This window comes from Danio aesculapii, chromosome 14 (assembly GCF_903798145.1).
Source record: "Danio aesculapii chromosome 14, fDanAes4.1, whole genome shotgun sequence".
Taxonomy (NCBI): Eukaryota; Metazoa; Chordata; class Actinopteri; order Cypriniformes; family Danionidae; genus Danio; species Danio aesculapii.
This window is the reverse complement of record NC_079448.1, coordinates 5876763-5892043: the sequence shown is the minus strand read 5'-3', so window position 1 is coordinate 5892043 and position 15281 is coordinate 5876763. Positions and strand designations below refer to the sequence as shown.

At 36.9% G+C, this 15281-nt stretch overlaps 1 protein-coding gene across 1 annotated transcript in view; it reads left to right on the top strand.

Moving 5' to 3' along the window:
• LOC130240897 (gamma-aminobutyric acid receptor subunit alpha-2) overlaps positions 1-15281 on the top strand; it is a 152583-nt gene that overhangs the window by 76711 nt on the left and 60591 nt on the right. Inside the window, exons 6-7 of the mRNA XM_056472558.1 lie at positions 5444-5526; positions 5650-5793. Of these exons, the coding sequence (XP_056328533.1) occupies positions 5444-5526; positions 5650-5793 (227 nt within the window). The remainder of the gene's footprint in view (positions 1-5443; positions 5527-5649; positions 5794-15281) is intronic.

Sequence of the window (15281 nt, the reverse complement as noted above, 5' to 3'; positions counted from 1 at the left end):
AGCGGTGACAGTGGCAAGAAAAAAAGTAAACTTTACCAATTGAAGTGAAGGAAAAAAAAAACCTAGGGAGAAACTAGGCTCTGTTGGGCACGACCATTATTCTTCTGGCCAAACTTCCTGTGTGGAGCTGCAGTTGAATTCTCAGATGATGTCTGTCTGAGGTATTGGGCGTAGCTAACATGCTTATCCACACCCCTCCAACTGTCAGTTTTGACAACAAACAGAAATGGTGAGGTGGAGGAATCTGTTAGGTTGTAATAACTCTCCCCAAACCCTATTCCCCATCTTTCCCCATAAAATGCCTACTTTACTACATCCAATCAGCTCGCAGCAGAAAAAAACAAGCCACGCCCACTGTTTTCTCCTTTATTATTCAGTTTCTCTAGAAACTGCGTCACAATATGAAAAAAACAAATAAAAAATGGTCGCAGCTTGCAGTTCATGCAGACTTTAAATCCTCTCAGGAAAGCACACATTATAACCAGCAGTGGAAGGAGTATTCAAAATAAAAGTAACATTACGTGCCAAAAAAAACATTGAAAGTTGAATAAAAGTATTTGGTCTAAGTGCTCAACCCTGTTCCTGGAGATCGACCTTCCTGCAAAGTTCAGCTCCAACCCTGATCAAACACACCTGAACCAATTAATTAGGACCTGAACAGCTCTTGATAATTACAGGCAGGTGTGTTTGATATGGGTTGCAACTGAAATCTGCAGAAAGGCCGATTTCCAAGAAACAGGGTTGGTCACGCCTGATCTAAACACTACTCAGTGCATGAGTAAATAGTAACCCATCTAAAGGTACACTGTAAAAAATGCAGGGTTCCACACAATTCTTTCATGTTGTCCCAACACAAATCCATTAAGTTAACGTAACTAATTTAAGTAGATTAAACAATAAAACTATTAAGTTTCTCAAAAAAAAATCTCCAGAATTCTTTTGTTTTAGCTCATTTTAAATAAGGTTGCTGGGTCAGTTGGCGTTTCTGTGTGGAGTTTGCATGTTCTCCCTGTGTTTTGCGTAAGTTTCCTCTGGGTGCTCCGGTTTCCCCCACAGGTCCAAAGACATGTGATACAAGTGAATTTGGTTAGCTAAATTGTCCGTAGTATATGTGTGTGAATGGGTATAAATCGATGTTTCCCAGTGATGGGTTGCGGCTGGAAGGGGATCCACTGTGTAAAAACGTGCTGGATAAGTTGGTGGTTCGTTCCACTGTGGCAACCCCAGATTAATAAAGGGACTAAGCCGAAAAGAAAATGAATGAATGAATGAATGAATATATATATATAGGGCGAGACGGTGGCACAGTGGGTAACGCTGTCACCTCACAGCAAAATGGTCGCTGGTTCGATCCCTGGTTGGGTCAGTTGGCATTTCTTTCATTTGGAGTTTGCATGTTCTCCCTGTGTTGGCGTGGGTTGCTCCAGTTTCCCACACAGTCCAAACACATGTTAAATTGAATAAAGGTGAATTGAATGAACTAAATTGTTCTGTAGTGTATGTGTTTCAATGCTAGAGTGTATGGGTGTTTCCCAGTGCTGGGTTGCAGCTGGAAGGGCATCTGCTGTGTAAAACATATGCTGGATAAGTTGGCGGTTCATTTCGCTGTGGTGACCCCTGATTAATAAAGGGACTATGCCAAAAAGAAAATGAACAAATGAATATATATACACTGTCGCCACAGTGGAATGAACCACAAACTATTACGGCATATTTTTTACACAGCGGATGCCCTTCCAGCCGCAAACCAGTACTGGGAAACACCCATACACACTCACATTCACACACGCACTCATACACTATAGCCAATTTAGTTTACCCAATTCACCTATAGCGCATGTCTTTGGATTGTGGGGGAAACTGGAGCACCCGGAGGAAACCAACATAGGGAGAACATCCAAACTTCACACAGAAATGCCGACTAGCCCAGCCAGTCGGGACTCGAACCAGCGACCTTCTTGCTTTCCGGCGACAGCACTAACCACTCCGCCACCATGCTGCCCCTTTGCCAATCACCACAGAAAAAAAAACAAAAAATAATAGGGAAAGTAGTGGAGTTAAAGTACCGATACAGCTATAAAAAATCTACAATTCCTGGGAAAAACTACTCAATTACTGTAATTTAAGCGTTTGTAATCCATTACTTTGCATCGCTGATTATAACCGACGTATTCAAGAGTCTGTGAATATCCTCATCGGTCTCTTTAATTACCTGCAGACGAAACAGAAAAGCACAAGCAGTGATATATTGTTGCGTGTCATGTACACAAGCCTCCAAACAACGCGGCCTTTCATAATGACTCTGCTCTGTTCATCCTGACGCCGCTCCAGAACACATCATGACACTCTCCAACACGTACCCTCTCAATTCTCCTTTTTTTTCTCTCTTCTAAATCGCTCTCTCGCTCCCAGCTCTTCCTGTGAGCACAAACGCTCCTCGCCGCTGCCAAATCAATGAGAGCCTGACTCAGCCGTGAAGTGCAGGAAGAAAAAAGAGACAAACTAAAAGAGAGAGAGAGAGAGAAAGAGGCAGACAGAAATGGAAGTGGAAAAATTGATTGCCAGAACTCATAGGAATGTATAGGAAGACTTGTATAATACTGTGGATAATAGTTGAATAATTAAAGTAGCTCACACATGAAATCAAAACGAACACTTTGATTTTGTTAGCTCGCATTGCTAGTTTTGTGGTGAACAATTCATCTGTGCATGTTATTAAGACAAACAGTTTGCCCTTGTAATCTAAAATTGAAGTCTAAAAATGTACTTACTGCTTGTTTGCAGTTAAATACTCAGATTATGTCTGTGTGAGGTATTGGGCGTGGCTAATTTACTTAACCACGCCCCTCCAACTGTCGGTTTTGACAACAAACGAAAATGGTTACAGGAGGAGGTGTCTTGTTATGTTGTAATAACTCCCCAAACCTCTTTCTCCATCTTTCTGAATGAAAAGACTACTTTACTACATCCAATCAGCTCGCAGTAGAAAAAAACAAGCCACGCCCACTGTATTCTCATTTATTATTCCGTTTCTCTGGGAACTGCGTCACAATATAAAATAAATAAATAATAAAAAGTTGCAACTTCCCACTAAAATTAACATTTAATCACTACATAAAAGAAGATATTTTGAAGAATGTTTGATTAGCAGAAGGTTGACTGTATAATTGACATCCATATAAGGAAAAAATATAGATTTTTATAAAGAATCATTCTGTTAGTTTCACAATTGTGTTGATCGTGTAAGCAGGAAAATTAGCAACTACTTTTTGCGCATGAATTCAGAATCTGATTCAAAGGTGCATATAAATAAAAACGATTAAATATTATATAATGGGCTCATTTCATTAAAGCAGGTTTGCAAACCTGCTAAATATTTAATAAAATACAAGAAAAATATAAAAATATATATAATATTTTGCAATCATTTGTAAAAAGACGTGAAATATCACACCTTCCTTCAGAATTGTTATAATAATAATAATAATGATAATAATAATAATAAAAATTATTATTATTATTATTATTATTAATATTATTATTGTTTATCTATCTTTATTATTATTGTTATTATTTATTATTATTTATTATTATTATTATTATTATTATTATTATTATTATTATTATTATTATTATTTATTATTATATTGTATTATAAATTGTATAAATATCATTATTATTGTTATTATTATCATTATTATTAATATTATTATTGTTTATCTATCTTTATTATTATTGTTATTATTTATTATTTATTATTATTATTATTATTATTATTATTATTATTATTATTATTTATTATTATTTATTATTATATTGTATTATAAATTGTATAAATATCATTATTATTGTTATTATTATCATTATTATTAATATTATTATTGTTTATCTATCTTTATTATTATTGTTATTTATTATTATTATTATTATTATTATTATTATTATTATTATTATTATTATTATATTGTATTAATAATTGTATAAATGTCATTATTATTGTTATTATTATTATTATTATATATTATTATTATTATTATTATTATTATTATTATTATTAATATCATTATATTGTATTATAAATTGTATAAATGTCATTTTTATTGTTGTTATTATTATAATTATTATTAATATTATTATTGTTTATCTATCTTTATTATTATTATTATTATTATTATTATTATTATTATATTGTATTATAAATTGTATAAATGTCATTATTGTTGTTATTATTATCAATAATTGTAAGCTGTGATCCATTTTTTAAGGATTTTTGATGAAAAGAAGAAGCATTTTATAACATTCTTTAGTGTCCTTCCTGCATAAAAATATGTATTTCTTTTTAAAAAGTTTTACCCAAAACCTTTGAACGGCTGAATCGAAAGTTTAAGCAAACAGCATTTATTTGAAACCATTCAATGTCATTGCAAAAAAATCTTATCCAAAACATTTAAATAATTGAGCAGAAAGTTCAAAGACAGGGCATTAAAGGGATAGTTCACCCACAAATGAATATTTTTCAACTATTTACTCACCCTCAAGTGGTATCAAACCTTGGTTTCTTATTCTGTTGAACACAAAACAAGATATTTTGAAGAATGTTGGAAACTGGTGGACATTCCATAGCTCTAAAAAACAAAAGTAATCAACAGAAAAAAATCTCATTAGCTATGTTTCCATCCAAAGGTGCAAATCAAATGTATGCGCAAAACTATCGCATAAAAGACGTGCGAATAAAGCAGCTTTTCCATCCAATGAGTGAAAGAGAACAAAATCGTAACTTCCTGATTAACTGACGTCAAATATCTGAAATAAAAACGTAATTTGCTGCGGTAGGAGAAGTTGCATGAATCTTTACTGTATGTAATTAACGACTTGCGCCTCAGAAGACAATGCAGACATTCAATGAACGTGTGGTGGCGCAGACGTTCTTGATTCTGGAGGTCATTAATAATATAATAACACTAATACTGAAATGGCGTTTTAGAATGGCCAAAACAACATTTCAGATGTTTTACAGTGTGCTCAGCCTGCTGGTTTATCCATTCACACACATTTTTATCATCACATGATCTCTTATAACACAATCATATGACTTTTTTTTTAATACACATACTGGAATTTGTTCGGTATACGTGTTTCCATCATAGCTTATGCTCATTCTTTCTTATCAAATGAAAATTGTTTATCCTACTCAGTTATGCGCATGTTTTTTAAGCACATTTTTGAAATTGATGCACATCTCAGCATTTCCTTGAGCTGTTTTTAAATGTGCATCTCCTAATTGCGCATAAAAATAGGTGGATCGAAACAGCTAATGAGGTTTAGAACAATAAATGGTAAATAAATGATGACAGAATGTTCATTTCTGTGTGATCTGTTCCTTTAATTTGAATCCATGGCATAAAATGTCTGCTTTTCTGATGTTTGCACATTTAAATTGAAGGTTGACAGTGCATGCTGAGTGCCCGATGCATCTAGAAGATTTCCCCATGGACTTCCACTCCTGTCCGCTCAAATTCGGCAGCTGTGAGTATCATCTGGAAGCGTTCACCAAGACATCATGGAGAGTCTTTCTTGCATACTGACTGGTTTGAAAAACAACTGCAAACAATCATCTGCAAAGTTTTAATTGCGGAATCGTCCCTGCAGATGCTTACACGACGACAGAAGTGACGTACACCTGGACGAAGAACGCATCCAACTCTGTGGTGGTAGAAGAGGAGAGCTCTAGACTCAATCAGTACGATCTTCTGGGACAAACTGTGGGGAATGAAACCATCAGATCCAGCACTGGTGAGATTTGTTTTTGTATAGAATAAAATCAACAAATTGTGACGTTATGATGACCTAGGGCGATTTATCGAATTTAAATTGCAAGTGAGGTTGAGCAAAGATGTGATTGTCTTGCACATCTTCTCAAGGAAGAACAGTGTGATTTGTAATAAATCTCCTCCGAAGGCCAGAGGGCGCTCTTGCAGAAACTCACTCACCTGTTCAAATACACTCACCGCCAGGTCTCGAAACGCTTCTGAAATGACGATGCTTTGAAACACCAAAGACTTGGTGTTTTGAAACACTTTAGTCATGTGACCCGAGTGTTTCGAATCACCTTTGTCACGTGACCTGAGTGTTTCAGATCATGCTTCGGTGCAGTGTTTTTCTTAACTTGCAGCGCATTTGAGCTCTCTCAGCCACCGTAGTTTAAACAGTCAAGATGGCAGCAAGCCACTTGTACAGTTTATCTGGCAGTTCCTCCGAAGTCAACCATATGGATTTGAAACAGCACTAAGTAAAGGATGACAGAGCTTGTCTGGGCGGGTTTTCCTTCAAATAGGAGCCTCTAAATGCTGTGCAGACTTGAACGACCATGTTGGATATGCGAGTTTGATTTTAAAGGATTGTCTGATGTCATGGCAAATTTGCCCTTCGTTCTATCATAGTCTATCAAGCACATGTTCGTTCTGTCCAGCTAAATCTGGCAGGTGCTTTCACACGATCTCTGGGCAAGACTCAACAAACCCTGTCTGTCACTTTTCTCTGCTTCACTCTCTCTCTCTCTCTCTCTCTCTCTCTCTCTCTCTCTCTCTCTCTCTCTCTCTCTCTCTCTCTTTCTTGCTCGCTCTCTCTCTCTCTCTCTCTCTCTCTCTCTCTCTCTCTCTCTCTCTCTCTCTCTAATGCACATCTTTGCGTTGCTGTGACATGTTGGCATTTGGTAGCTCAGTAAAGCGAACACATCCTCGATGTGGGGTGAGACAGAGGCCAGAACGCGGACAAGATATTCCACTTCAGCGTAGAACAGAGAAACCAGAGGGACCGTACTACAACAATCCCAGAAGACACACTTTAAGCCATGTTTACAACATTACCTTTACAAATGGAGAGCACACTCACAGCTTGCAAGACATTCAGTATTGATGGTAAAGACATTCTAGATTTTACTCTTGCATAAGAGTGGCGGTCAACTAAAATGGGACTGTTAAATGTTGATATGGAGACTGAGGGCTGGAGATGGAAAATATCCCTGCTGAAAAATCCAGCTTAAACCAGCCTAGGCTGGTTGGCTGGTTTTAGCTGGTTGACCAGCCTGGTTTTAGAGGGGTTTTGGGCCATTTCCAGGCTGGTTTCCAGCCATTTCCAGCCTGGTCTTAGCTGCTCAGGCTGGAAAATGACCAGCTAAATCCAGCTAAAACCAGCTTGACCAGCCTGGTTTAAGCTGGACATAGCTGGTTTTGGCTGGGCTTCCAGCCTGGCAAGGTGGTCAAGCTGGTTTTAGCTGGTCATTTTCCAGCCTGACCAGCTAAGACCAGGCTGGAAATGGCTGGAAACCAGCCTGAAAGTGGCCAAAACCCCTCTAAAACCAGGCTGGTCAACCAGCTAAAACCAGCCAACCAGCCTAGGCTGGTTTAAGCTGGTTTTTTCAGTAGGGTATAGATCCATACTGCGGGGATTCTTATATTATTATTATTATTATTATTCACATAATTCACCCAAGCACTATTTGTCGTAGACCTTTAAATGAGGCATCTAATCAATTGTGGATAAGTGTCTTATGTTTTTCATAGGTGATTGAGTGTACTGTGTTTGTACATCAGACGAAAAATCCTGTAAACATAGCAGAAGTTTGTGGCATCATATTTACAAAGCAGAATGTTGTAGAAACTTGGTAATTGGGCTCATTTTACTGAGCCTGGCCAAGCAGACAGTAAATATTTACATTTTAAAGCCTTGTGGACACCAGGGGTCCGTTCTTCGTACCTCGCTTAAATGATCTAAGATGATTTGGCAGATCCTGGATCTTTTAATCTTGATAACTGATCTCTGGCTAATTTGGTTCTTCAAACAAGTTCGCGAATCAGATTAAAATGTCCGGATGAACTGATCTGAGATCGCTGCGTGTGTTGTGAAAGACAGATCTATCAATCCTTGAAATCATGATCAGCAATGCAATGATTGGCTTACGGCACAGCAGCTTAATGACATCATCTGATTAATATTCAATTATCCATGTGAGCAAAATTATATAAAATAAGATTTCCTTTACTATAGTGGCCTGGGTACATTTTAGTTTCTTAATCAGCATAAGAAATTGAAATTAGTTTTGCATCAAAAAAGTGTTTTGATATCAGTAAAGGTGTCTGCAACTTTTGCAAAGCATCAAATCACTGACGTATTAGCTGTCAATACAAAACATTAGAATTTGTACATGTCTATTATCTTACACAAATTTTACTAAAGCTGGATTGGTACCTATAAATAGTACGCATTTGTATCTAAAAAATCCATTGATCCCCTTGGGAGATCCCCCCGTTTTTGTACTTCTATTTACTAAGTTTGATTCATATACATTTTTAAACTTATATGTATATAAACATAAATATTATTAATTATTTAATGTTATTAATTGTTAATTATTCTAAATTATAAATGTGTGTGTATATATATATATATATATATATATATATATATATATATATATATATATATATATATATATATATATATATATATATATATATATGTATGTATATATATATATATATATATATATATATATATATATATATATATATATGTATATATATATATATATATATATATATATGTGTATATATATATATATATATATATATATATATATATATATATATATATATATATATATATATATATATATATATATATATATAACAATTTTACTATTTTTTCAAGTGTGTATAATCTATGGTTACTACTGTAAGAAAATATCAGCATTCGGTACATAATTTCAGTATTACCTTTGCTTGAAATTACCTAATCTAATCCTGTTTATTTGAAATAAGCCTGCTGCTCCTGAGCAGGTTTGAGTTACCAGAACTGTTGCTATGACAGCAACCCTCAGATCAGTTTTGAAGAGCGAAACGATCCTGGATTGTGTCAAATCGTCAATAACCAAATCAAATAATTGAGTAATCCAGGTACGACGACCCCTGGACATTTATCTCTCACACTTATTGCTAATCTGTTTTGACATCCGTTTGACCGCACGCATGCAGCAAATCCTCACAACGCATAAACATTTTTTAAAAATATTCTGCATTTTCTCACAACACTTCCAAATATCTCGGAACACGACGGTTTCAATGAAACCTTAAAAGCGGGATGGACCCGGCTATTTAGGTTATGGTTATTTAGGCTAATAAATACAAAATACAAGGGAAATTGGATATTAAAATAAATGACTGTTCATCTTTGGGTCCCCTTAAAACATTTCGGTTGTGTTCCATTCTTTTGTTATGAAAAAATGTAGCACGTTTTCTCAAATAGTGAAATAATGCAGCGCATTTTATCAAATTGTTTGTGTTGTGAGAAAATGCAGCACTTTTTTTTCATCTTTGATGACAGGACAGTGGAAATTAACAGACAGCAAAGTTTGGGGAGCAGAGAGAGGGGAAGGACCGGCAAAGGACCTTGAGCCGGGAATCGAACTCAGGTCGCCGCGAGCGCCTGGATGCAATATGTCGACGCAATAACCACTAGGCTATTAGCGCCGACAACGCACACTTTAAGGATTTGTCAAATGAATGAAGATATTTTCTTAATTTGCTGGTGTTTTATTTTGTAATTGCATGTGTTTTTTCAAATTGCAGCATGTTCTCAGCCACCGTACAGAGGTCGTCACATTCACGCTTTTTTACCTTGTGTATTTATCACGTAAGCTATCGTTTAACCTCCTCCACTACATTACACAAACACCTGGTCAACAGTTTCAGAAAAAAATCCATATAAGAAAATTAAGTGGTGACGCGTTGCCGCTGTAGGTAGTGCTGTCACCTCACAGCTCGCAGGTTTGAGCCTCGGCTGGGTCAGTTGGCGTTTCTGTATGGAGTTTGCATGTACTCCCTGTGTTCGATTGGGTTTCCTCCGGGTGCTCCGGTTTTCCCCACAAGTCCAAAGACATGCACTATAGGTGAATTGGATAAGCTAAATTGTTCGTATTGTATGTGTGTGAATGAGTGTGTATGGATGTTTCCCAGAGATGGGTTGCAGCTGGAAGGGTATCCACTGCATAAAACATGTGCTGGATAAGTTGGAGGTTCATTGCGCTGTGGCGACCCCAGATTAATAAAGGGACTAAGCCGAAAAAGAAAAGAAATGAATAAAAATTAAGTGAAATGAAAATCACCATCGAATTCTATTTGATCTGCAGTTCCTTTGTGCTTGGCTAGACCATTTTGTGCTCGTGTGACACCAAGTGGAGTTTTACTGTAACTACAGAAGCTCAAGGACCAGTAAACAAACGAGAAACAAAAGTGCCAATTTCAATGGTCAACTAGTTTTTTAATTCATTAATTTATTCGTTTTCTTTTCGGCTTAGTCCCTTTATTTATCTGGGGTCGCCACAGTGAAATGAACCGCCAAATTATCCAGGACATGTTTTTTACGCAGTGTTTGCCCTTCCAGCTGCAACCCCACTCAGGTGAATTGGGTAAGCTAAATTGTCGGTAGTGTATGTGTGTGAATGAGTGTGTATGGGTGTTTCCCAGTGATGGGTTGCAGCTGGAAGGGCATCCGTTGCGTAAAATGTGCTGGATAAGTTGGCGGTTCATTCCACTGTGGCGACCCCAGATTAATAAAGGGACTAAACTGAAAGGAAAATGAATGAATGAATGATTATTTGCCAGAAATTGACTTGATATTTGTGTCTATTCATCTCCAAACACATGCTTCATACTCTAGAGCGATGGCTTTGATTCGCCACATCCTGCGGGATTTGTCTTCTGTTCAGACTCATTAGTTAAGCACTTTTTGCATCACCCATAACACAGGATGTACTCAAACAGGTACCGGCGACTCTGTCACATAACAAACACCCAGATGTGTGCATTAAAACACACACATGCATAAACCCTTGGGTCTTTCCTCCTGGGGCTCTTCTAAATCCCCATCATGTGACGTGAGATTAATCATTCATTACAACAGCGTGAATATGCCGTCTAGTGTGAGGAAAATTGGGTCATCTGCCACACTTGAGTGTGCACTACATTTTGCACACTTGAGTGTTCGCAATATCTGAAGGATTTTTAATACCTTTTTTCATTGAGGCCACGGGCTCAGAAACCACTTAGAGGAAAGACACTTCAGGTTTGTGTATCTGTGTGTGTTGACATTGATTAATGATGCAGTGAAGGGGTGTGTTTACAAATACCAAGTGCAGTTGAGAGGCGCAGTTTCAGGTGTGCACTTGTTATCCAGGTTTATCTGTATTCAGTATTTATTTTATTATTTTTTGTCACACCTTATTTCAAGGTATAATTCTTGCTATATATGCTGCCTTATCAATCAATCTGTCTCTCTGTCGATCTATCGGTTTATCGATGAATCGATCTATTTATCTATTTGTCTATCTATCGATCTGTTTATCAATTTTTCATTCATTTTTTAATTCATATATTTTTATGTATTTATTTGCTTGCTTAATTGTTTGTTTGTTTATTAATTTATCCATATGTTTATTCATTTTTTATTTATTTGTTTGTGGTTTGTTTGTTTGTTTGCTTGCTTATCTATCTATCTTTCCATCCATCCATCCATCCATTCATCCATCCTTCCATCCATCCATCCATCGACTGATTTCCCTCATCTGTCCATCCATCCATCCATCCCTTGACTGATTTCCTCCATCTATCTCTCTATCCATCAATTCATCCATTGACTGGTTTCCTCCATCCATCCATCTATTCATTCATTGACTAGTTTCCTCCACCCATCCATCCATTGACTGATTTCCTCCATCCATCAATCTATCCATCTATTCATTCATCTATTGGCTTATTTCCTCCATCCATCCATTGACTGATTTCCTTCATCCATCCATCCATCCATTCATCCATCCATCCATCCATCCATCAATCCATCCATCCATCTATTCATCCTCCATCAATTGACTAATCTCTTCCATCCATCCATCTATTCATCCATTGACTGATTTCCTCCACCCATCCATTCATTGACTGATTTCCCTCATATGTCCATCCATCCATCTATTCATCCATTGTGTGATTTCCTCCATCCATTCATCTTTCTATTGACTGATTTCCTTCTTCCATCCATCCATCCATCCATCCTCTATCCATTTACTGTTTTATTCCACCCATCCATCCATTGACTGATTTCCCTCATCGATCCATCCCTCCTCCATCAGTTGACTGATTTCCTCCACCCATCCATCCATCAACTGGTTTCCCTGATCTGTCCATCCATCTATCTATTCAACCATTGACTAATTTCCTCCATCCATCTCTCTATTCAACCATTGACTAATTTCCTACATCCATCTCTCTATTCAACCATTGACTAATTTCCTCCATCCATCTCTCTATTCAACCATTGACTAATTTCCTCCATCCATCTCTCTATTCAACCATTGACTAATTTCCTCCATCCATATCTCGATTCATCCATTGACTGATTTCCTCCACCCATCCATCCATTGACTGATTTCCCTCATCCATCGATGCATCAATTGACTTATTTTCTACATCCATCCATCCATTCATCCATTGGCTTATTTCCTCCTTCGATCCATTGACTGATTTCCCTCATCCAGCCATTCATCCTCCAAAAATTAACTGATTTCTTCCATCCATCCATCTATTCATCCATTGACTGATTTCCTTCACCCATCCATTCATTGACTGATTTCTCTCATATGTCAGTCCATCCATCTATTCATCCATTGAGTGATTTCCTCCATCCATCCATTTTTCTATTGACTGATTTCCTTCCTCCATCCGTCCTTCATCCATACATTTACTGTTTTCCTCCACCCATCCATCCATTGACTGATTTCCCTCATCTGTCCATCCATCCATCTTCCATCAGTTGACTGATTTTCTCCACCCATCCATCCATTGACTGATTTCCCTCATCTGTCCATCCATCCATCTTCCATCAGTTGACTGATTTCCTCCACCCATCCATCCATTGACTGATTTCTCTCATCTGTTCATCCATTCTCCATCCATTTACTGATTTCCTCCACCCATCCATCCATTGACTGATTTCCCTCACCCCTCCATCCATCCATCTATTCATCCATTTACTGACTCTTCCATCCATCTATCCATCCATCCATTGACAGATTTCCCTCATCTGTCCATCCATCCATCCTTTAATCCATCTATCCATCCATCCATCCATCCATTCATCCATCCTCCATCAATTGACTGAATTCCTCCACCCATCCATCCATTGACTGATTTCCCTCATCTGTCCATCCATCCATCCTTTAATCCATCCATCCATTCATCCATCCTCCATCAATTGACTGAATTCCTCCACCCATCCATCCATTGACTTATTTCCTTCACCTGTCCGTCCATTCATCTATTCATCCATTTACTGATTTCCTCCATCCATCCATCCATCCATCCATCCATCCATTGACTGATTTCCCTCACCTGTCCATTTATCCATCTATTCATCCATTTACTGATTTCCTCCATCCATCTACCCATCCATTGACTGATTTCCCTCATCTGTCCATCCATCAATCCATCCATCCATCCATCCATCCATCCATCCATCCATCCATCCATCCATCCATCCATCCTTCATCAATTGACTGATTTCCTCCACCCATCCATCCACTGACTGGTTTCCCTGATCTGTCTACCCATCCATCTATTGATAGATTTACCTCATCCATCCATCCATCCATCCATCCATCCATAAATTTCTTAATTATTTGCTTGTCTGTCTGTCTGTCTGTCTGTCTGGTTGTCTGTCTGTCTGTCTGTCTGTCTGTCTGTCTGTCTGTCCATTTATTTATCCATCTTTAATTAAGTTATTTATGTTATATGCACTTAGTTGCAAGCATGTTTATCTATTCATTCATTAATTTGTTTGTTTGTTTGTTTGTTTGCTTGCTTGCTTGCTTGTAGAACATCAAGGCTATAGTTTGGTCCATTAAGACTTTTTATTTTACATCAAGCAGTGTAGTGCTGTAATGAGAATCTAATGAGAAGCCCCATTGGAAATAATGAGGATCACAAAAGACCTTGTCAGTAAAATATCCAGACACATTACAGTAATGAGAATAATGAAGGGGAAATGTGCTTAATTGTCATGAAAATAATGCCGAATGCAGAATATCTTAAAGGAATAAACACCCTCGTGTCCTTACAAAACTGTATAACTTTCAATTTACTATGAAGCATTAGGATATCTTTTGTAAGAAAGGAAAATATTTTAAAATGTATTTATAATGTATAAAATTTATTGAAAATTTTATTTTTTAGTTTATCACGTGCAATGAAAGGAGTGTGTAAAAACCCCTTAAATTCTAGGTAAAATGTTCATAATTTATAAATAATATATGGCATTTTTAATATTAAAATATTTAACTATAGTTAATAAAATATATTGGAAAAGTGTGTGTTTATTTGATGAGATTTGACTTTGATCTTCATTTTGAATCTTTCACTTTATTAATTAGTTTATGTATTTATCTGTTAATTTATTTACTTTCTTACAGTTATTCACAATATTTTGGGCAAATGAAATGTAATCAGAATCAGAATCAGCTTTATTGCTAAATGTGCTTCACACACACAAGGAATTTGTTTTGGCTACAGAAGCTTCCAGTGTACATAAAGTGACAACACAAAATAAATAAATATGAAAATTAAAAAAGACGATAAACATTAAACAGATGCAGTTAGTCAAAAAATCTGGATGTTGAATTGTGTGTACAGATTTGTCACAAATATACAGGTTATAAGGTGCTGTGTACAAATACGAATGGAGAAGGTATTGCATTGTATATTGAAATAAGGTGCTGTGTACAAGTGCGTATGAGAAAGTATTGCACATATTTATTGCACAGTAGGGGAATATTTAACTGTTCATAATGGTAGATCGCCTAAGGAAAGAAACTTTTCCTGTGTCTGGCTGTTTTTGTGCTTGGTGCTCTGAAGCGCCAACCAGACGGTAACAGTTCGAACAGGTAGTGTGCTGGGTGTGAGGCGTCCAGAGTGATTTTGCGAGCCCTTTTACTCACTCTGTAAGAGTACAGTTCTTGAAGTGTAGGAAGGGTTGTGCCAGTGATTCGTTCAGCAGTCCGGACTATTCGCTGTAGTCTACAGAGGTCGGCTTTAGCAGCTAAGCCGAACCAGATGGTGATTGAAGTGCAGAATATGGATTGGATGACCGCTGAGTAGAACTGTATGAGCAGCTCCTGTAACTGAATTTTTAATGGGGTTTGGTTACTCAAAAAAAGATTTTTTATAAGATTTATTTAT